The sequence below is a fragment of the Perognathus longimembris genome, chromosome 22, assembly GCF_023159225.1.
Source record: "Perognathus longimembris pacificus isolate PPM17 chromosome 22, ASM2315922v1, whole genome shotgun sequence".
NCBI lineage: Eukaryota > Metazoa > Chordata > Mammalia > Rodentia > Heteromyidae > Perognathus > Perognathus longimembris.
The window spans coordinates 772,041-793,000 of NC_063182.1; the positions used below are offsets into that span (position 1 = coordinate 772,041).

The 20,960-nt window shown below is 49.4% G+C and overlaps 1 protein-coding gene across 1 annotated transcript; it reads left to right on the top strand.

The window, feature by feature from the left end:
• Positions 1-7,246: 7,246 nt before the first annotated feature.
• Positions 7,247-18,436, top strand: Rbm22 (RNA binding motif protein 22). The gene is made up of 11 exons (XM_048331382.1): positions 7,247-7,390; positions 7,746-7,799; positions 8,692-8,721; positions 10,013-10,145; positions 11,418-11,518; positions 11,648-11,820; positions 12,700-12,900; positions 15,211-15,375; positions 16,151-16,239; positions 16,360-16,488; positions 17,351-18,436. Exons 1-11 carry the CDS (start codon positions 7,337-7,339, stop codon positions 17,482-17,484), a joined length of 1,263 nt encoding a protein of 420 aa, XP_048187339.1. The 5' UTR covers positions 7,247-7,336; the 3' UTR covers positions 17,485-18,436.
• The last annotated feature ends 2,524 nt before the right edge of the window (positions 18,437-20,960 follow it).

Sequence of the window (20,960 nt, forward strand, 5' to 3'; positions counted from 1 at the left end):
GTCTTTGGTTTTGTTTCACAAAACCTGCTTGGAAGTAGCCTGGCTCAAAATCTGACCACAGTTGAGTTTCTAAATTTGGTTTGTGAAAATCCATAGGCAGGCTCTTTTCCATTTGTTTAGATGGACCAAGGTAAAATGTCGTTCCTGATTACTTTTAACAGTATTATAGGTAGAGTTTGTTACGTGTTCCTTCTATATATATGCTCAGAACCATTCTATAAATGTGGCTATACTTCTACCAGCTTTATCTCCTGGGTCATTTTTTAAGAGATTTCCTTTCAAATATACAACCGTTACAAGGAAGCAACCCTCCACCTCCCGCTGTGCTCAGACCTCCCTTCCCTCCTGTGACTGCCTGCACGGGTGCTGCTCCCGGCTAAGCCAGCCCTGCTTCCACTCCCGGCCTCAACCCTACCACATCCGCTCTCCTCTCACCAGCACAGCCTCTGTCAGCCTGTGGATGAGGCCGGACCGGACCTGAGGCTTTCCCCTGGGCTCTGTCTGCCTCGTGCCACCCTAGCCTCCCTGCCCTTTGGTCCTCCCATGCAGGCTGTCCCCTCTGCCTGGAAAGCTCCCCTAAGGTTCCTATAGCTCACTACCACCACACTTGGGTCTTTGCGCAATATTGCCTTTCTGTCAGGCATGGGTGGTTCACACTTGTAGTCCTCACTGTTCACAAGGTTGATATCTGATGGTTCAAAGGCAGCGCAGGCAGGGAAGTCCCTTAGACTGTTACCTCAAAAAAAGCCAGAAGTGGGGCTGGGGATATGGCCTAGTGGGCAAGAGTACCTGCCTCGGATACACGAGGCCCTAGGTTCGATTCCCCAGCACCACATATATAGAAAACGGCCAGAAGCGGCACTGTGGCTCAAGTGGCAGAGTGCTAGCCTTGAGCGGGAAGAAGCTAGGGACAGTGCTCAGACCCTGAGTCCAAGGCCCAGGACTGGCCAAAAAAAAAAAAAAAAAAAGCCAGAAGTGGAGCTGTGGCCCAGGTAGTAGAGTTGTCACCTTGAGCAAAAATAAGCTTAGAGACAGCACTCAAACCCCAGGACCACCACACACACACACATACACACATATATAAATTGCTTTTGTGTGGTTTCTTCTGACCTTTCCCTAATGTACACATTCCCTATTCCCTTGTTACCTTGTTTTACCTCCACAGCACTGGCCACTCATCTCTTGCCATCCAACGTACTATACATTTTACTTCCTGAATAACCATTCTAGAACATTTACTCTGAAACACCTACCCAAAATGACAAGTTCCAAGTGTTAAGTCATATAGAATCAAACGATCACAAAGTCGTTTCCTTCTCGTTCATAGCCCTCCCCTGTTCTGGTTAAAGCCAGGAAAATATGTTTGTAATATCTTACACTTCCTCATTTTTATAATACAAGCTTTCCCAGGCAACCATAGCACCTGCTAAATAACGTTTCCATTTAAGGCTACATCTAAGTACATAGTACTAATTTTATTTTACAGTTGCAGAGGTAATAGAAAGGGGTTTTTGTAAATTTAAATTTTTGTAAATTTAAGTCACATGGTTTGGAGTTCTGCAGAAGTGTCTTCCCATGATGCAAGAATCCTCAGCCCCTCTCAAAAAGTGGACAGATGCCAGGCACCAGTGACTCACGCCTGTAATCCTAGCCACGGGAGGCTGAGTTCTGAGGATCATGGTTCAAAGCCAGCCCAGGCAGGAAAGTTCATGAGGTTTTTATCTCCAATTAACCACCAGAAAACCACAAGTGACGCTGTTGCTCAAGTGGTGGATTGCTAGCCTTGTGCTGAAGAGGATAGGGCCCAGACCCAGAGTTCAAGCCCTATGACTGAAAAAAAGTGTACAGATGACAAAATTATAAACATTCTTGGATATATCAAACAATTGATATGGCAGGGAAGTCAAACAGCCTGAATTCCAAGGAGAATCTCTCTCTGTGTGTATAGATACATATGTGTACGTATGTATGTGACATGTAACAAGTATGAGGAGAAAGGCATTTTGGCCACTATACAGCAAGTAAGAGGAAGTGAACTAAAATAGTAATTGATAAAGACAAAGTATGAACCTAGGGGTTCAAACACGGTGGGGGGGGGGTGGTTGTACATACTAATCAGCACTAAGAGTAACCCTACCGCATGAGAGCTCTTGAGAGCCTTGCTTGGTTTGGGGGGGGTGTGCCTGTGGGAAAGGCATGCAGTCTGCCTCCCTGCCCATGTTCTGTTCTCAGTGTGAGGCCTGAACCACTGAGGCCAGGCCACAAGCTGCCTCTCCTCAGATTGCTGCTGCTGAGACAAGGTAAGCAAAACCTCTGCCTGTGAGAAGGATAAGCTGCAATCCTAAACCAACCACTCTTTACCAAGTCTATTAAAAGTTTCCTTCCACCACAGAAAAGATAGGAACTCTCCTCTATAACCCAGATACAAGTAAAAGTTTAACCGGTACATGAAAAGAAGGAAAGAGGGGCTGGGAATATGGCCTAGTGGCAAGAGAGCTAGCCTCATATACATGAAGCCCTGGGTTCGATTCTCCAGCACCACATATCTAGAAAATGGCCAGAAGTGGCGCTGTGGCTTAAGTGGCAGAGTGCTAGCCTTGAGCAAAAAGGAAGCCAGGGACAGTGCTCAGGCCCTGAGTCCAAGCCCCAGGACTGGCAAAAAAAAAAAAAAAAGGGAAAGAGTGCTAAGAAAGAACGAGTCCTAAAGCCTAGGCACATAGTACCTGCTACAGCCCGAAGCTGAATTAAAACACAGAACCTTTTATTCCTCCTCTAGTACCAGGCTAGCGAGCAGCTAGTAACAAACATAAATTGCTAGAGGATGTGGAAGGTAGAAAGACACTGGCTTCACCATGCGGATGTGTAGGACAGGTGTAAACTGAAAATGAAGCACAAAACAATGCTAGGATATAGGATATTTGTGATACATTAAAGACAATCACAGCAACCACGCGTCCCAGTGTAGCTCCTGAGCCAGTGGATCAAACCCCATGCAGAACACCATCCCAAGCCCAGAAGCTTCCGTAGGGGACAGAACACAGATGAATAGCTGCTATGGGCTGAGAGTGAGGAGAGCAAATTTGTCTATTGGCATGAGAGAACTTGTTTGGGATAGCAGAACTTACGTGTGGAGAATATATGCAAAACTTCTTGATAACTAAAAAGTAAAGTCTGTATGTGTGGTGTTTGTGTGCATGTGCATGCACACCCTGACTGGGGTTTGCACTCGGGGCCTCACAGTCTCAGTTGGCGTTCTCTGCTTAACCACTCTTCCACTTGAGCCACACCTCCACTTCTGACTTTTTTGTTATTAATTGGGACTTTTCTGCCCGGATAGCTTTGAACAGTGATCCTCACATCTCAGTTTCCTGCATAGCTAGGATTACAAGTGTGAGCCACCAGTTCCCAGCTTTAAAATTCTTAACTGTTTGTAAAGTATGCTTTATATAACCTTATTTAATGAGGTATTTTAAATGAATATATGAAGAAGTTTGATGGAAGGTCAAACATGAAAGTGATATTAGAATGAAATTCTTAGAAGAACATATTTGCAGAATTGAGGCACTGGGAATGTGGTTTCAAGGTAGAATGCTTCTCTAGCATGCATAAAGCCCTGGGTTTGGTTCCTCAGCACCACATAAATAGAAAAGGCTGGAAGTGGCACTGTGGCACAAGTGGTAGAGGGCTAGCCTTGAGCAAAAAGGCCCTGAGTTCAAGCCCTAGGACTGGCAAAAAAAAAAAAAAACTGCAAGAATTGTTGGGGTTTTACACAGATGTGTTGATCCATAAGACCCTTTCTATAAGTTGAAAAACCTTTGCTTTGGAATGTCTGGCTTTATCATTTTTTTTAGATTCACAACCAAGAGCTTAATCTCTCCAAATCTCAATTTCTATTTTTCTTTTCCCCATATAGATACTGGGGCTTGAACTCCAGACCAGAGTGGAGAGAGAGGGAGGGAAGGGGAGGGAGGGAGGGAGGGAGGGAAGGGAGAAGGGAAGAAGGGAGGGGGAGGGAGGAAGGGAAGGGGAGGGAGGAAGGGAGGGAGGGAGGGAGAGAGAGAGAGACAGAAAAAGAGAGAGAGAGAGAGTGTGTGTTGGTCCTGTTCCTGGGACTTAAACTAGGGCCTGGGCTCTATCCCTGAGCTGCTAATGCTCAAGGGCATGTTACCAGATGGAGGTGAGGTTGGTTTAGTGAAGTTTTCCTTCACTTAGGGTCTGATTCCAATCCCGGGACAAGAATTTCTGTACAGGTCACAATGGTAAGAAAACTTGGCAGAGCTTTAATGAATAAGTAAATGTAAGGTCCACCCCGGGGAGAACTCCCTGCAGATGCCCCCGGCTGTTTAAATCTCAGTCCTGTTACCCAGTTAACTGGCACACCTGGAGGCAGTTACCTCCCCCTCCTCTGAGGTCACACCCTAAGCCACCGGGACACACCTCTCACCCCTGCCCTATATAAGCCCCCCCCCCCCCCCGGGAGGAGCAACCCTGGAACCTGCAACCCCCGCCTGGGATTTAGCAGCAGGCCGGCAGTTCGCTGAATAAAGTTCTCTCTTCTGCCCCTTGTACTGTGTGGAGTTCACTCCATCACTGCATGTCTACTTGAAAACAATCTGACAGCAAACAAGCAGGCAAACAGGTAAGCAGAAGGGCAGGGCACCACTCTCACAGGAGGTGGAGGGAGACACCTAACCCACCGGGGGCTCACAGCCCCGACCCGGGTCCCAGCCTCCGCAGTGGAGGAGCGAGGGTGACCGGCGAGGGCCTGCGGTCACCAACTGCGTGTGGAGTGGCCAGGTCTTCACAGCCACTGAACCATGATTCTTAGGAGGGTTCCACATACTTGCTTGGACGTAGGGTTGGGGGGGGGGGGGGGCAGGACGCAGCCTTCAGTGTGTGTGTGTGTGTGGGAAGCAGGATGCAGCCTTCAGTGTGGGGGGGCAGGATGCAGCCTTCAGTGTTGGGGGGGGCAGGATGCAGCCTTCAGTGGGGGGGTCAGGATGCAGCCTTCAGTGTGGGGGGGGCAGGATGCAGCCTTCAGTGTGGGGAGGGGTCAGGATGCAGCCTTCAGTGTGGGAGGGAGGATGCAGCCTTCAGTGTGGGGAGGGAGGATGCAGCCTTCAGTGTGGGAGGGAGGATGCAGCCTTCAGTGTGGGGGGAGGATGCAGCCTTCAGTGTGGGGGGTCAGGATGCAGCCTTCAGTGGGGGAGGGAGGATGCAGCCTTCAGTGTGGGGAGGGAGGATGCAGCCTTCAGTGGGGGAGGGAGGATGCAGCCTTCAGTGTGGGGGGGAGGATGCAGCCTTCAGTGTGGGGGGGCAGGATGCAGCCTTCAGTGGGGGAGGGAGGATGCAGCCTTCAGTGGGGGAGGGAGGATGCAGCCTTCAGTGTGGGGAGGGAGGATGCAGCCTTCAGTGTGGGGAGGGAGGATGCAGCCTTCAGTGGGGGAGGGAGGATGCAGCCTTCAGTGGGGGAGGGAGGATGCAGCCTTCAGTGTGGGGAGGGAGGATGCAGCCTTCAGTGTGGGGAGGGAGGATGCAGCCTTCAGTGTGGGGGGGAGGGAGGATGCAGCCTTCAGTGGGGGGAGGGAGGATGCAGCCTTCAGTGGGGGAGGGAGATGCAGCTTCAGTGGGGGAGGGAGGATGCAGCCTTCAGTGTGGGGAGGGAGGATGCAGCCTTCAGTGGGGGGGGGGCAGGATGCAGCCTTCAGTGTGGGGGGGGAGATGCAGCCTTCAGTGGGGGAGGGAGATGCAGCTTCAGTGGGGGAGGGAGGATGCAGCCTTCAGGGGGGGAGGGAGGGAGGATGCAGCCTTCAGTGTGGGGAGGGAGGATGCAGCCTTCAGTGTGGGGAGGGAGGGAGGATGCAGCCTTCAGTGTGGGGAGGGAGATGCAGCCTTCAGTGTGGGGAGGATGCAGCCTTCAGTGGGGGAGGGAGATGCAGCCTTCAGTGTGGGGAGGATGCAGCCTTCAGTGGGGGAGGGAGGATGCAGCCTTCAGTGTGGGGGGGCAGGATGCAGCCTTCAGTGTGGGGAGGGTCAGGATGCAGCCTTCAGTGTGGGAGGGAGGATGCAGCCTTCAGTGTGGGGGGGCAGGATGCAGCCTTCAGTGTGGGGGGGCAGGATGCAGCTTCAGTGGGGGAGGGAGGATGCAGCCTTCGGGGGGGGGCAGGATGCAGCCTTCAGTGTGGGGGGGGCAGGATGCAGCCTTCAGTGTGGGGAGGGAGGATGCAGCCTTCAGTGTGGGGGGGGCAGGATGCAGCTTCAGTGGGGGAGGGAGGATGCAGCCTTCAGTGGGGGAGGGAGGATGCAGCCTTCAGTGTGGAGGGAGATGCAGCTTCAGTGTGGGGAGGGAGGATGCAGCCTTCAGTGGGGGAGGGAGGATGTAGCCTTCAGTGGGGGGAGGGAGGATGCAGCCTTCAGTGTGGGGGGGTCAGGATGCAGCCTTCAGTGTGGGGGGGCAGGATGCAGCTTCAGTGGGGGAGGGAGGATGCAGCCTTCAGTGTGGGGAGGGAGGATGTAGCCTTCAGTGGGGGGAGGGAGGATGCAGCCTTCAGTGTGGGGGGGCAGGATGCAGCCTTCAGTGTGGGGGGGAGGATGCAGCTTCAGTGGGGGAGGGAGGATGCAGCCTTCAGGGGGGGGGGCAGGATGCAGCCTTCAGTGTGGGGGGGGCAGGATGCAGCCTTCAGTGTGGGGAGGGAGGATGCAGCCTTCAGTGTGGGGGGGGCAGGATGCAGCTTCAGTGGGGGAGGGAGGATGCAGCCTTCAGTGGGGGAGGGAGGATGCAGCCTTCAGTGTGGAGGGAGATGCAGCTTCAGTGTGGGGAGGGAGGATGCAGCCTTCAGTGGGGGAGGGAGATGCAGCTTCAGGGGGGGAGGGAGATGCAGCTTCAGTGTGAGTTCGCTGGAATCCTCTAGGTAGAAAGTGACTCTTGTTTCCCATCAGTATAATCACGTGTGTACTGGAGGGAAAAGCGGGGTTGCTTTTTAATATCGGGACTCTCGGTGCGATCTGTTCGCGGGATCCGGCCACCTTACCGAGGGAGTTACCGTAAGCACCAGGTGGGAGGCTGACCCGAGGGACGCGCGGCGAGGGCGGGCGCGGGCCTCCCCACCGCCCCCCTCCACGCTTTCCCCGGATTCCCAGACAGACACGCACTGCGCACGCGCACGCCGCCCGGCGCCGGGAGAGCGTCCTAACGCACGCGCGAGGCCACGCCCCCGGGGAAACGCCCGACGCACCCATAAGACGTCAAGCGGCCCGGCGCCGGCCGCAGGGCCTCACGGGATCGTGGCGGTCCCCGGTCCCTACTCGGAAGCTCGGCCGCCTCGGGACTCTCAAGATGGCGACCTCTCTGGGTTCCAACACCTACAACAGGCAGAACTGGGAGGATGCGGTGAGTGTGCCGGCCCGCCGGCGAGGGCGGCCGGGGGAGGCTGCGCGGCCGGGCCTCCCGCGGGCTGCGGGGCGGAGGAGGGGCGGGGAGGGGCCCGGCCGCGGCCCTGCGGCGGGGCGGGGACGCGGCCTAGGCCGGCCCGGCCCGCCCGGCCGCCTCGACCCCGCGGCGGCGGGGCTTTCCTCGGCTGCCTGCCGGAAGTGCAGGCCGCGCCGCTCCCGCGACCCGGCCCGTGCTGGCCCCCGGCCCGTGCCGGCCCCGGGCTTCCTGCTCGCCCGGCGCCCTGCCCTTCCTCCCCTCGCGGCCACGGGGGCCTCGGAGCGCCGTCCTCAACCGCGGCTCCCCTTCTCCCCAGGACTTCCCCATTCTGTGCCAGACGTGTCTCGGAGAAAACCCCTACATCCGAATGGTAAGTGGGAGCCAGTGGGAACGGTTGCTCTTCCTCTCCTCCTCGTGTGGCGGTGCTTACCGCCAGCCACCGACTGTCTCTCACAGCCCTGAGGAAGAGCGACTCTCTCTTACTCCACCAGAGTTCGGAGGGATTTGCTTACTGCCTCACTTGGAATGTTTATCGGTAATCCTGTAAGGAGTCATCACAGCTCATCTTTGTTGGCCATTTACCTAGAAAGTAGGACCTACTAGCCAGAAGTTGATTGGATTTATGTCTTTTCATATCGCCAAGAGTAAAGCTAGAATTTAAGTTAAGCCACTCAGGCTCCAAGGGTTTCAGCAAGTTGCAAGAACCAGCCATAGACTGGTTCTTGATTCCTGGTCTCATGCCTTTCACCCACCATCCTTCAGAGTCCTATAACAGGGATTCGGTTAGCTCTATTGCAGTCAGTCATTTTCAGAGATGATTTGCTGGTATATGTTCAAAATGTTGGAAGAACTTTGGGGAAAAGCACAGGATGAGATGAGGCTAGACTAGTTACCTACTGAACAAACTGTCAAAGGAATTGCCTGTGGCTTCATCATTCCTGATTTGAGGACTATGGAAATTTAGGATTTTGGTTCTTAGAAGCCAGGAGTCAGCCTATGAATGCTGTGTAAATATACTTGTTATTTATCTGTAAACTCCAGAGTGTAACTCAATTGTATGTTATATTCACGAATAAATGTCCTGCTCTACCCCACCCTTAAAGTAGGTGGCTTCATTGTGCTTTGGTTTGATTAGGTTTGTGTTTTTGTCTTTAGGATGTCAGGGATCTCAAGACAGATTCCTTATTACTGTAGTTGGGGGGGGGGGTGGCGGAGACATCTGAGTATTTTCTTCCTGTAACTCCAGTTCTCTTCTATTTCAGACCAAAGAAAAGTATGGGAAAGAATGCAAAGTAAGTATGTCTGTGAAGTACAGCAGGCCTTGGTATTTGCAGGCATATGGTTCCCAGGAGACCACTGTTGAGAGAAGACCATGAATGTTAATAATGCATGGAGTTCATTACTTTACTGAGCTTGATTCATTTTCTGATGGTGTTGCCCAGCTTCTGCAAAAGACATTCTCCCATATAGCAAATCCAAAATGTTCACTTTATCATTTAAATTAAGCATATTCATGCCCTTTTTGGCTTGGAAGGATTACTGTAACTTTGTGTCTTAAGCACTATTTGCTAATAGAAGGCATATTTTCACAAAATTAGGGCAAGGAAAAAACGTCAGGATCACACAGTTACACAGTGTTAACTGGATTAACTGACAATCAGTTACACGGTGATAACTGGGTTGACTGAGCACTTCTCTGAGCTATGTGATACATATGTGGAAATTAAACTTTTGGTTTTGATATTTGGGGTGTTTTTATCAATACATAGTCAAAACCATGTGCAATAAATCACAAATATTGTGGACTGACTGTAATAACTCTTTTCCTTTTGCCTACAAATTAGCTTTCCACTTACTAAACCTTGAGGTCTTCCAATGAAAGTCAGTACTTTTAAGTCTTCATATATCATAGCTGTATTCATTGGCTGCTAACTATTTAGTGTGGGAGGTAAGATAATGACCCGTTTAATGTAGAGATTCTTTTTTTTTTTTTTTTTGCCAGTCCTGGGCCTTGGACTCAGGGCCTGAGCACTGTCCCTGGCTTCTCTTTGCTCAAGGCTAGCACTCTGCCACTTGAGCCACAGTGCCACTTCTGGCCATTTTCTATATATGTGGTGCTGGGGAATCAAACCCAGGGCTTCATGTATACGAGTCAAGCACTCTTGCCACTAGGCCATATTCCCAGCCCTGTAGAGATTCTTAATGTGGTAGGAATTGTCATTAAACACACCAGATTTGTATAATAAGCATTGTAGGACTGTGCACATGAGCATTTCAGCTGAAGAGGAAAGTCATAAGATTCTCAATAGATTATAAAATGTCCTGCTTTTCCCTCCCTTTACCCCAAAGAGGTAAAGGAGCAGATTATTAATAGTGCTTACTCTAAGGTGGGAGGATTTGACTTTTTGAGTATTGCATTTCTTTACAAGTTCACTAGAGAAGGGTACTGTAAATTGGGCTGGAGCACCAGATGACAAGGTGATTGTTAAAGTTGTCTAAGCCCCACATTCAGGGTTCCTGTCTAGAATTCTTCGTTCTTACATTCAGTCTAGACCTTAACACTGGCTCTTTCTGTGTATTCAGATCTGTGCCAGGCCATTCACAGTGTTTCGCTGGTGCCCTGGGGTCCGCATGCGCTTTAAGAAGACTGAAGTGTGCCAGACCTGCAGTAAACTGAAGAATGTTTGTCAGACCTGCCTTTTAGACCTTGAGTATGGTACGTTTGCCATGGCTGATGATACTGAAAGTGTGTGGGGACTCTAAGCAATCTAGTCTTTTTTTGATTTCCCACTTCTCTTCCTATCTCTGGCTCTGGTCCCACCTTAGAATGTCTTCTGTGGTATGCTTTTCATAGTTAGGCTGTTGTAGGGTCCCCCTGAGCAATAATAGCAACTTGAGGGACAGCTGAGAATCAGTTAGAACTGGCGTGTATTTCCATCTCTGTAGCCATGGTGCTGTGATAATCTCCTTGCCTTGGGCTTTTTTCTTTGCACCAAAACTTCTTCCACAATCCTTACAGGAAGTTCCAGACCTAATTATGCTTTAGACATTTGTCTGAATTATGTGGTTAGACTAAAATACAGCTACAGCTCATACCTGTAATCCTAGCTGCTGAAACATCAGATGGCATTTAGACAAGGTGATAAAGTTTTCCAGACCTTACATTGAGGGTTTCTGTCTAGAATTCCTCGTTATTATATTAAATTTGGATTGATCATCCAGGTACCAGGACCTTATCACTCTGAAGAGGCTGAGAGCTGAGGATCGGGGTTCAAAGCCAGCCCAGGCAGAAAACCAGAAGTAGTGCTATGGCTCAAGCAGTAGAGCGCTAGCCTTGACCGCGAAGAAACTCGGGGACAGCACCCGGGCCCTGAGTTCAAGTCCCCTCGCACCCCCCCTCCACACACACAAAAGAAGAGAAGAAAAATTGGAGGTTTGAATAGGGTTAGGAGAGTTGAGGGCGATGAAAGCCAGTGACACTGATCAAGATGAATAATTGTACTCATCAGTTGACATGTTGAATTGAAACTCATTTGTAAAATTACTTACATTTGTTTTCATTTACAAAGCATTTTGAAAATTAAAACTCCTGGGACTAGGAATGTGGCCTAGCAGCAGAGCACTTGCCTCATATACATGAAGCCCTGGGTTTGATTCCTCAGCACCACCTAAACAGAAAAGGCCACAAGTGGCGCTGTGGCTCAAATGTTTACAAGTCAACTTTGACTGTGACTAAAGCTTACTTAAAAGATTTTCTGGAACACTCAATTAAATTTCATAACAGCTCAGTAATTTGGACAGTTTCTTAGAATTCTGTGTAGCAGCATCGTACACAGCCTGATGGTACTGAAGAGTTTAAATAAAAATTCAGTAAAGTGTCTGGTACCAAGTAAGAAAGAGAAGAGAAGCATGTACTCCCTCTGTGTGCATATGTAGTGCACGTGTGGCTGTAAATACATCTGAGATATTTTCCTGTTCTTTGTGCCAGGCTTGCCCATCCAAGTCCGTGACGCAGGACTCTCTTTTAAAGACGACATGCCAAAGTCAGATGTCAACAAAGAGTACTATACACAGAATATGGAGAGAGAAGTATGCCGCCACTTGCTTACTGTTGTACTTGGGGGGTAGGGGGCTGTTGTTTTGTTGGTTTTGTTGAGGATTGAATCTGAGAATTTGATAAAATTGCTACTGAACTGATGGTCTGTATACCTCATGTAGATCTCTAACTCGGATGGAACACGACCAGTTGGCATGCTGGGGAAGGCCACGTCTACCAGTGACATGCTGCTCAAGCTGGCCCGGACCACACCCTACTACAAAAGGAACCGGCCCCACATTTGCTCCTTCTGGGTGAAGGGAGAGTGTAAGCGAGGAGAAGAGTGTCCCTACAGGCGAGTGCTGAGCGGACTTCTGTGCTTGCTTTCCTGTGATTCGTCCTCCGACTGCCTGAGCCGGGGTCGGGCGTGTCCTTCCATGGGCACCGGAAGCACATGCGCGTGGCAGGTCTTTCTCATGGGCCGCCTGCCGCTGAGTGGATCCATTTTGTTGGATTTTATAAGTATCTAAGTTTTGGTCTTTAGTGGAGAAAAGGTTCCCCACTCAGGGCACTGTGCTTTACATTGTGCTTTACAGTACAAATCTCGTGCAACTAATAAGCTTATCTTGTGTCACAGAACTATTTAGACAAGCTTAATTAACCTCTACTTTGAGCCTCAGGAAACTAGACTGCTGTGGCATGTAATGTAGGTGCTGTCCTAAAGTTTCCGCCTGAGAAATAAGTCCTCACTTTCATCCCATAAATGGTTTGAATCCCAGTGTGTTCTTGGTGTCAGAAAGAGGCCCAATTTCTGAAGGTGTGTATGTTTCAGTAAGGACTGGCAAGCATTTGGTTCAGGAGTTCTCAACTGACTAGGTAAAGAAAACCAAACAAATAACATGCCCTTTTCCTAGAAAAGGTCACTAGAGTCTCATCGTAAATTAAAGCATAGCTATATGTCCACCTTTTTGAGGTGGATCATATCAGAATATTTCTTTGTAAGGAAAATCTTTCACCCTACATGGCCATTTAGATGGGTTTTAGGAAGCCAAGAAGGTTTTGTGGAATCCAGTAAATCTCTTGTTTTGATCATAGTATTTTGGTGTGGAAACGGTTTGTTAATTCCAAACACACCAGGGTATATGCCTGGGATTTTGCTGTGTGGCTACTATGAGGTGATGTAGCACATTCTCTACCTGGCTCCTCCTTCATTCGTTGTTGTTTTGTGGATCAGGCACGAGAAGCCTACGGATCCAGACGACCCTCTTGCTGACCAGAACATTAAGGACCGGTATTATGGGATCAATGACCCTGTGGCAGATAAGCTTCTGAAGAGAGCCTCCACCATGCCTCGCCTGGACCCGCCAGAGGACAAGACCATCACGACGCTTTACGTCGGCGGTTTGGGTGACACAATCACCGAGACGGATCTCAGGTCTGTGGTTACAATTTCAAGAGCTCTTTTTTCTTTTAAATCATTTGAAATATTTCATTTATGAGAACAAAGATAAGTTTGGTAATCCTAAGTACAGTTTTCCTTAGACAATCTTAGGCAGTCATACTCATGTTTTTATGAAATTGTCCTTTATGATGTCAAAGCAATAATGTTTATCAAGAATACTTATCCAGGGGGCTGGGGATATGGCCTAGTGGCAAGAGTGCCTGCCTCATATACATGAGGCCCTGGGTTCGATTCCCCAGCACCACATATACAGAAAATGGCCAGAAGTGGCGCTGTGGCTCAAGTGGCAGAGTGCTAGCCTTGAGCAAAAAGAAGCCAGGGACAGTGCTCAAGGCCCTGAGTCCAAGCCCCAGGACTGGCCAAAAAAAAAAAAGAATACTTATCCAGGACTGGGGATATGGCCTAGTGGCAAAAGTGCTTGCCTTGTATACATGAGGCCCTGGGTTCGATTCTTCAGCACCACATATACAGAAAATGGCCAGAAGTGGCGCTGTGGCTCAAGTGGCAGAGTGCTAGCCTTGAGCAAAAAAGAAGCCAGGGACAGTGCTCAGGCCCTGAGTTCACAGCCTAGGACTGGCCAAAAAAAAAAAAAAAAAAGAATACTTATCCATCCTTGCATAGAGCAATCTGTTAGAATTGTAAAGAACAGCATGCATTCAAGAATGATTAGTTATGTAGGGGAAGGAGAGAATGGTTTGATTTTCTTTTTTTCTGGTGCTGGGGCTTAAGCGTGGGGCCTCACACGTGGCTTTTTCCTGTCACTGTGGGCACTACCTGAGCCACCCCTACTGCAGTCAGGCCTTTTCACTGATCACTTCTGCCTGGGCTAACTTTAAACTGAAATTCTCAGGTCTCAGCCTTCTGAGTAGGATTACAGACATGAGCCACCAGTGCTATGATCCTAAAATTGTGGGCATAATTCTTTATGGTTTAAATTGTTGGCTTTTGAAAGGATACTAGGATTTGACTTTTTTTGTTTAATTTGTTTGGCTTATATTATGCTTGGCAAATAATGAAGCCTGAGCTGATAATAATGGAAATTACCTTTCCAAATAGAGATAAAGTGGACAGAAATTCATAGACTGTCTCCCTTAAACCTTATCTGAGTGAGCTAGTTACAAGAGGCCAGCAGATTTTCTATGAAAGGCTGGAAATTTCTAAATTAATTGCAGGTTTATACTTGTAATTCCAGCCACCTGGGAGGCAGAGATGGGAGGATCGAGTTTAAGGCCAGTGCAGGCAAAAGAGTTAATGGGACCCTATCTCAAAAACAAGCCAGCCGTGGTGGTACATGCCTGTAATCCCAGCTCTATGGGAAGTATAGTTAGGAGGATCAAGATCCAAGGCTGGTCCAAGCAAAAAGTAGGAGACCATGTCTGAAAAATAAGCAAAAAGCTGTAGCCGTGGCTCTCTGCTCCAGTTCCAAACCTAGCACGGCCCACAGAAAATGCTGTAGAGCCAGGCACTGGTGGCTCACTCCTGTGATCCCAGCGACTCAGGAGGCTGAGATCTGAGGATCACAGTTCAAAGCCAGCCTGGGCAGGAAAGTCCATGAGACTCGTATCTCCAGTTAACCACCAGAAAACCAGAAGTGGCGCTGTGGCTCAAGTGGTAGAGTGCCAGCCTTGAGCTGAAGAGCTCAGGGATACCAGGCCCAGAGTCCAAGCCCCACCACCACCACCACCAACAAAAATGCTATAGAATAAAAATGTGAGGTTTTGTGGTTTCTTAGATAGTAGCATCGTAATTCTCTTGGCCTGAGTTTTTATTTTATTCCTGGTTTGTTGTTTGTCATGGTAGGCGAGCCCTTCGCCACCCAGCCCTCTACACGCGTTTAAAACGTCCTTTACGCATAGCTGGGTGTGGTGGTGCACACTTGCAGTCTCTGCTACCTCAGAGGCTGGAGCAGGAGGATCGTGGGCTCAAGATGGTGATCTCATGATAAGCCTGAGCAAAGTAGCAAGTCGCCAGCACAAAACAAGAAAAGGCTCTCGGCACGTGCGTAGTAAGAGCTGTAGCTTACCAGTGCCTTACCTAGAAGTTTGGGCTTAAGAGCCCTTAGGGAACCCACTAGGGCCCTCATTTCTCCACAGAAGCAGTGATTGAGAGCCCCTATTTATCCCTTTTCTACCTCATAAGAAACAGCACTAATACCTACAGCTAGTTGGGTGTGTAACCATGGGGCCTGCATGCCTGATGACCACTGAGAACGCTCTCATAGCCTTTTCCGTCTCCTGGACGGGTCTGGGTTATTGACCTGCTTTCTCTGCCTGTGCCCGGCAGGAATCACTTCTACCAGTTTGGAGAGATCCGGACGATCACCGTGGTGCAGAGACAGCAGTGTGCTTTCATCCAGTTTGCCACGAGACAGGCTGCGGAGGTGGCCGCTGAGAAGTCCTTTAACAAGTTGATTGTCAATGGCCGCAGGCTCAACGTAAAATGGGGAAGGTAAGGGAGAAACCATTTCATACGTCTCACCGAGATTTTCAGGAACTTGCTTTGTTACCTAGACAGACACTGGAAGCTTTTATTTAGTAAACGGGCTTTAATCGACAAGATCATTTTAACACCATCTTTTGGCAGTCCATCTGTGTGTGGTATATGATTCCTGTGGCTGTTGGAAGGTCCTGCTTGGGAAATGTATTTAGGGTTTTGCTGATGGTCTCCTTGGAAGGCTCATGGTGTTTTTCTGCTCCTTCTCGGTATGATTGCTACTAGCTATTATAAGCCAGGTATAATACCAGAGCATGAAAGGTGGATTTGAGACTTACGAAATTGAATTACACCTCAATTTTGCCCTCAGACATTGATTGTCTAAGGGAGAAGATCAAATAGAAGAATGACTGTTTTAAGTTGAAAATGGTTGGCTGTATAAGAGAAGTAAAATGGCCTAATTTCAAGTTCAAAAGGGAAGATGTTTCTCACTGTGAGCCTGGGAGGAGCAGGCTAGTAGCAGCAGCAACCCTATCTTCTGTGCTTAGCTCTGTGCTGCATCCTTATAGTATCGGCAGCAGTTCTACCCACATTTTGAGTCCAGATCTTTTTGCCTTCAAAACCTTTGCGTTAAGCCACCCTGCAGTTTGACACTTAGAGGAGAAGAATGCTTGCTGAAGAGAAGGCGAGAAGGAAAGGAACCCCATTTGGAAGGTGGAGCGGGCAGAGGGAGGTGTGAGTTAAAACGGGGCGAAGCACTGACTTCCTGCACTGAATGTGTGTCTTCCAGATCCCAAGCAGCCAGAGGAAAAGAAAAAGAGAAGGACGGAACCACAGACTCTGGCATCAAGCTAGAACCTGTTCCCGGCCTGCCAGGAGGTGAGTGCCGAGTCCTGCAGCTTCCCACCCCCCTTCCTACCCCTGCGGGGGCTCCTTTCTCCTGGCAGGGGGTGGAAACTGCTGCTGATCTCTGAGTATGGCTTGTTATTTCTCCCCCAGCTCTTCCTCCTCCTCCTGCTGCTGAAGAAGAAGCCTCTGCCAACTACTTCAACCTGCCCCCCAGTGGCCCCCCGGCTGTGGTGAACATCGCCCTGCCACCACCCCCTGGCATCGCCCCGCCACCCCCCCCCAGGTAACGTGTGTCTTCCCTCCCAGCCCTGTGGTCCAGGTGGGCAGGCACAAAGAACCTGTCCACCCTGTAGACCTCCACAGGAGGGCTGGGGTTGAGGTTCCTGTTGGTCGTTTCCTGGCCTTCTGAAGGTGTGAGTACGTGTCATGAGGGCCAGCGCTGCTGGAGCCCGGTGATCTGCTGCTGAGTCTTCACTGATGCTCCAGATCACTACTGCTCAGAACATGGGCTGCGGGCCGCCGTCACTCCACAAAGCCTTGCCTGCCTACAGGAAGACACAGAGCCTGAGCTAGGACATGAATTGGCCACGGCCACGCCTTCCTCTAGAAAGTGGCCTTATAAAGACATGGTGGACGTGGCTGTGTCATTGAGTTACATTGTGGCTCAAGCGCTTTATCTTCCCTGTGGCTAGTAGTATGAAATCCAAGGACCAGCACTTGGTGTAGTACTGCCCTAAAGAATTTCTTTGATATCTCAGGGGCCAGGTGTCCTGTAGTTGAGAGCCTGTTTCTTTAAAGAAAGACTGTTTTCAACATTTCCATTCTGCTGTCAGCCTGATTTCTTCCTTGCCTCCCACGTCGTGTTAGAATTTGGTGTTTGATACTTAGCAGAGGCTAAGATAACATAGCAGATGCCTCGACTCTTGGGGAGGTTTTTTTTTTTTGTTTTTTTGACTGAGGGAAAAGATGTCTAAAACTAAGGAAATGCTAACAGGTAAATAATCCTAAGCAAGTCCTATAAGCTGACATTTCGAATTCCTTGACTGTTGCGTAGGTGCATTTGATCTTAGAAAGGTGTGTGGGTTTGAGAAGATGCCAAAGGCAGCGCAAGCCTAACAGGCCCGTTGTTCTCTCTCGTGTGCAGGTTTCGGGCCACACATGTTCCACCCCATGGGACCGCCGCCCCCTTTCATGCGGGCTCCAGGACCGATCCACTACCCTTCCCAGGACCCGCAGAGGATGGGCGCCCACGCTGGGAAGCACAGCAGCCCCTAGCAGCGCACGCCGCCACTCGGCTTCCTGGAAGAAGGGCGCTCTCACACCCCAGTCCATGAACCTCGGAATAAACATATTTTTCCTTCCTTTGTAGTTTCCATGGTAGCTGAATGTGTTCAGAGGCAGGCAGAGAGTGACAGCCATGCTTTCCCTCCATGCTTGGAAAGGATCAGTGGACCGCCGATGAGCTGCCGTGAGCACAGCTGGTTACTGCTGTCACATTACTAAAAACGCAATGCCTTTCCTCTTAAACCTGCTGGGGAGCAAGCAGAGGGGCGAACTGGAACGTCCAGATGGATGATGGGTGTTACTGTCCCAATGTGTTCACTTTGTATATTTTGGGGAGGGAGACAAAAATTGACCTGCAGTTTAAAAAAAAAAAAAAACTTTTGACCATTTTTAATGTCTATTGGGTATTTTCTTTTTTATCATCTAAAAAAAATACTAATCACTGTAGTGGCATGAGTGTGATGTAACTCTTTGGAAGTCACACCTCAGAGACAAGCAGAAACCAGCACCCTACACAGCCTAGATCTTTTCTTTCTCTCCTTTATTACTAAAGGAATCTGACGATTTTACCTCTCTGTGCCACCAGAAAAAGACAAAGTAAAAGTTACTTTTTATTCCTATCAATCAAATGGAAACACAAATTTCACGGAGCTGTGTGTCACTGAAGAAATGGTGCCTGAGATGAAACAGTTTTAAAGAACTTCCTATAAAACACTTTAAAAAACTGCCAAGAGCCTTGGAGTGTGTTTGAAGGAAGACTTGTGAGCACAGCTGGATTCTGATCTTCAGCATTCACCTGGTGTGTCTTCGGCGCCTCGTAACTCCCTGCCTCTGGGCAGGGGACTCTGGTGTTAGAATGTTTGACTATAACTGAATTGTAGATGGTAAGGGAAATTGGATGTTGTATTTTTTGTTTTTAAATAATTAAAACGGGTCAATTTTCCAAATATTGGCTTATTTCTAGATTTCTGGGTCTTTTTTCTTAATACCTTAGTAGTTGAACTTGAGGTCAACGAAGGTTAAGAACAAGTTATATGTAAATGTAGGCTGTCTTTTGAGTTTTATTTTTACATCCATGCCGTGATAAGAAGGCCCCAGCCTTTATTCCTGTGAGACTAAAGTAAAATAATGCACGAAACATAGCCAGCACAGATTCCTGATAAATGGAAACCCCCAATGCTATTCTTACTCATTGGGTTATATAAAAACTGGCAGAATTTTATCTATAAATCCATTTCTCATGAAGCCAATTCCAAGACACTGTCTGCTGAGTGTACGGCTGGGATGGGTGCTGCCACTTGTGCAGGAAGAGACAGACCCACATTCTGGGTGCGTGTGGCCTGCATTTCCCCCAGCCTCGCAGACACCAAAAGTGTCCTGGGTCCTGTTACCCGCGTGTTTCCCCAGCCTCGCAGACACCTAAAGTGTCCTGGGTCCTGTTACCCACGTGTTTCCCCAGCCTCGCAGACACCAAAAGTGTCCTGGGTCCTGTTACGGTGACAGACAAGACTGATAACCATTATTTCTGGAAAAGGCTGCTCAGTAGCGTATTCTGTCTGCTCATATTCTTCCCCTTCTTGCCTCTCAACACTGAGCACTTTTTTAGTTCGCTAGTTCTCCAGACATCTTTTTGTGCAGTGCACCCTTTTAAAAGATTCTTTTGGTAAGCTATAAATCAAAAAGCACACAAGACACATGGACAGCCAACACATATTTTAAATATTTTTAAATTCACATCTATATAGCAATTACTCAAGCCTAGAAATAATCCAGTTCCCCCGGTAACCACTGTGCTGGCTTTAAGGCTTTCCATCAGTAGTCATGGATGCGCTTGTTTACTCATTATGTTTCTGAAATGGCTCCAAGTGGCTGCATGTCGTGTTCATTGCTGCTATATCTAAGGTTGGGTTTCTTGGTGTTCTGGCTAGTCTTACCCAGTCACATAAAGAACAAAAATGGGGCTGGGAATGTGGCTTAGTGGTAGAATGCTTGCCTAGCATGCATGGAGCCCTGGGTTCCATTCCTCAGTACCACATACACAGAAATAGCTCTGTAGCTCAAGTGGTGCTAGTTTTGAGCCAAAGAAGCTCAGGGACAGTGCCCAGGCCCTGAGTTCAAGCCCCAAGCAAAAAACAAAAACAGGTAAAAGTCATTTCATACAAGGGACTTGTTGGGCCCCAAGTTCTATTCCTTTTTCTGGGCTGTGTTGGGAAGATAACTTTCACAAACTATTTTTAGAGTAAGATTTTTGGAAATCAACCAAAGTCACCCTCTCAAAGGGATGAGGGCCACCTTAAGGTGCACAAGTTCCCCTGAGGCTCCCGTATTTACCCTGTGCTGGCAGCTGCAGAGCTCTGCAGGACCGACCCAGGTGACCCAAGTCCTCTTCTGCCTTGCAGACGTTTCGGGGCATGGTCGTCCAGCTCACAGACTCCAGCTTTAAACCACATCCCCAAATCCATGAGAACACATCAAATGTCAGCAGTTCTAAGTCACCATGGGCTAGAGTCAACAATAAAGTACTGCCTAGCAAACAAGGCCCTGAACCACCAGTTACAAACAAAAACACAACTCGAGCTGCTGTCCGCTTGCGACCTGGAGGGGCAGTGGAAACTCCAGCGCGCAGGGCAGGTGACTCCACGGGGGGCCTCGGGCCTGGAGACGCTTGTCAGGCGCCTGGCGCTGCCGCACAGCCCGCTTCTCTAGCTGCATCTGCTACTCGATCATGGATTTCCAACTACGCTCCTTCTTCGTAAAAGAACTCCAATGCCCACCCTCCCCGCAGGCACGTGAGAGGACGTGCCCGAGCTCACAGGTCTCACAGTGCCACACCTGATCCCGTTCCACCCAACGGGATGCTCCAGGCTCCATTAACTCCCAAGGCATGGCACCACGGTGAGGGAACGGCCAGGCTTAGCTTCCCAGGGCCTCCCTGACTTCAACTCTTGGGCAAGTCTGTTTTCTCTTTGGGGCCTGTGGAAACTCATCTGTAAAAGGAGGACAATACCTTTCACCTGTGCCGAGTATCAGGCTTGGCTATATGAAGGAGCTCTGCCAGCTGGGCTCCAGTGCCTCACGCCTATAATCCTAACTACTCAGGAGGCTAAGATCTGAGGATCACAGTTTGAAGCCAGCCCGGGCAGGAGAGGCCATAAAACTCTTGTGTCCACTTAACCCCCAGCAAAGCAGAAGTGGCGCTGTGGCCCACTTGGTAGAGCACTAGCCTTGAGCGAAAAAGCTCAGGGACGGAGCCCAGCCTCTGAGCTCAAGCTTGCAGCTCTGCCATCCCAAGCCCTGAGGTAAGAAGCTAGAGCCCCACCACCATTATCCACCACCACCACCACCAGAACCAACAACCCCACCGTCACTGGAGCCGAGGGGCCTGCTCGAGCTAGAGGGTAACAAGGAAGCCTCATAATATCCCACTTGGCTTCTGTCCTGTAAAGTGCCTGGCGGTGCCCCCTGGC

Coding starts and splice junctions, on each gene's coding strand:
- Rbm22 (XM_048331382.1), top strand. CDS start 7,337: ATGGCGACCTCTCTGGGTTCCAACACCTACAACAGGCAGAACTGGGAG. Junction 12,901..15,210: donor ATCACCGAGACGGATCTCAG/GTCTGTGGTTAC, acceptor TGTGCCCGGCAG/GAATCACTTCTACCAGTTTG. Junction 15,376..16,150: donor CTCAACGTAAAATGGGGAAG/GTAAGGGAGAAA, acceptor TGTGTCTTCCAG/ATCCCAAGCAGCCAGAGGAA.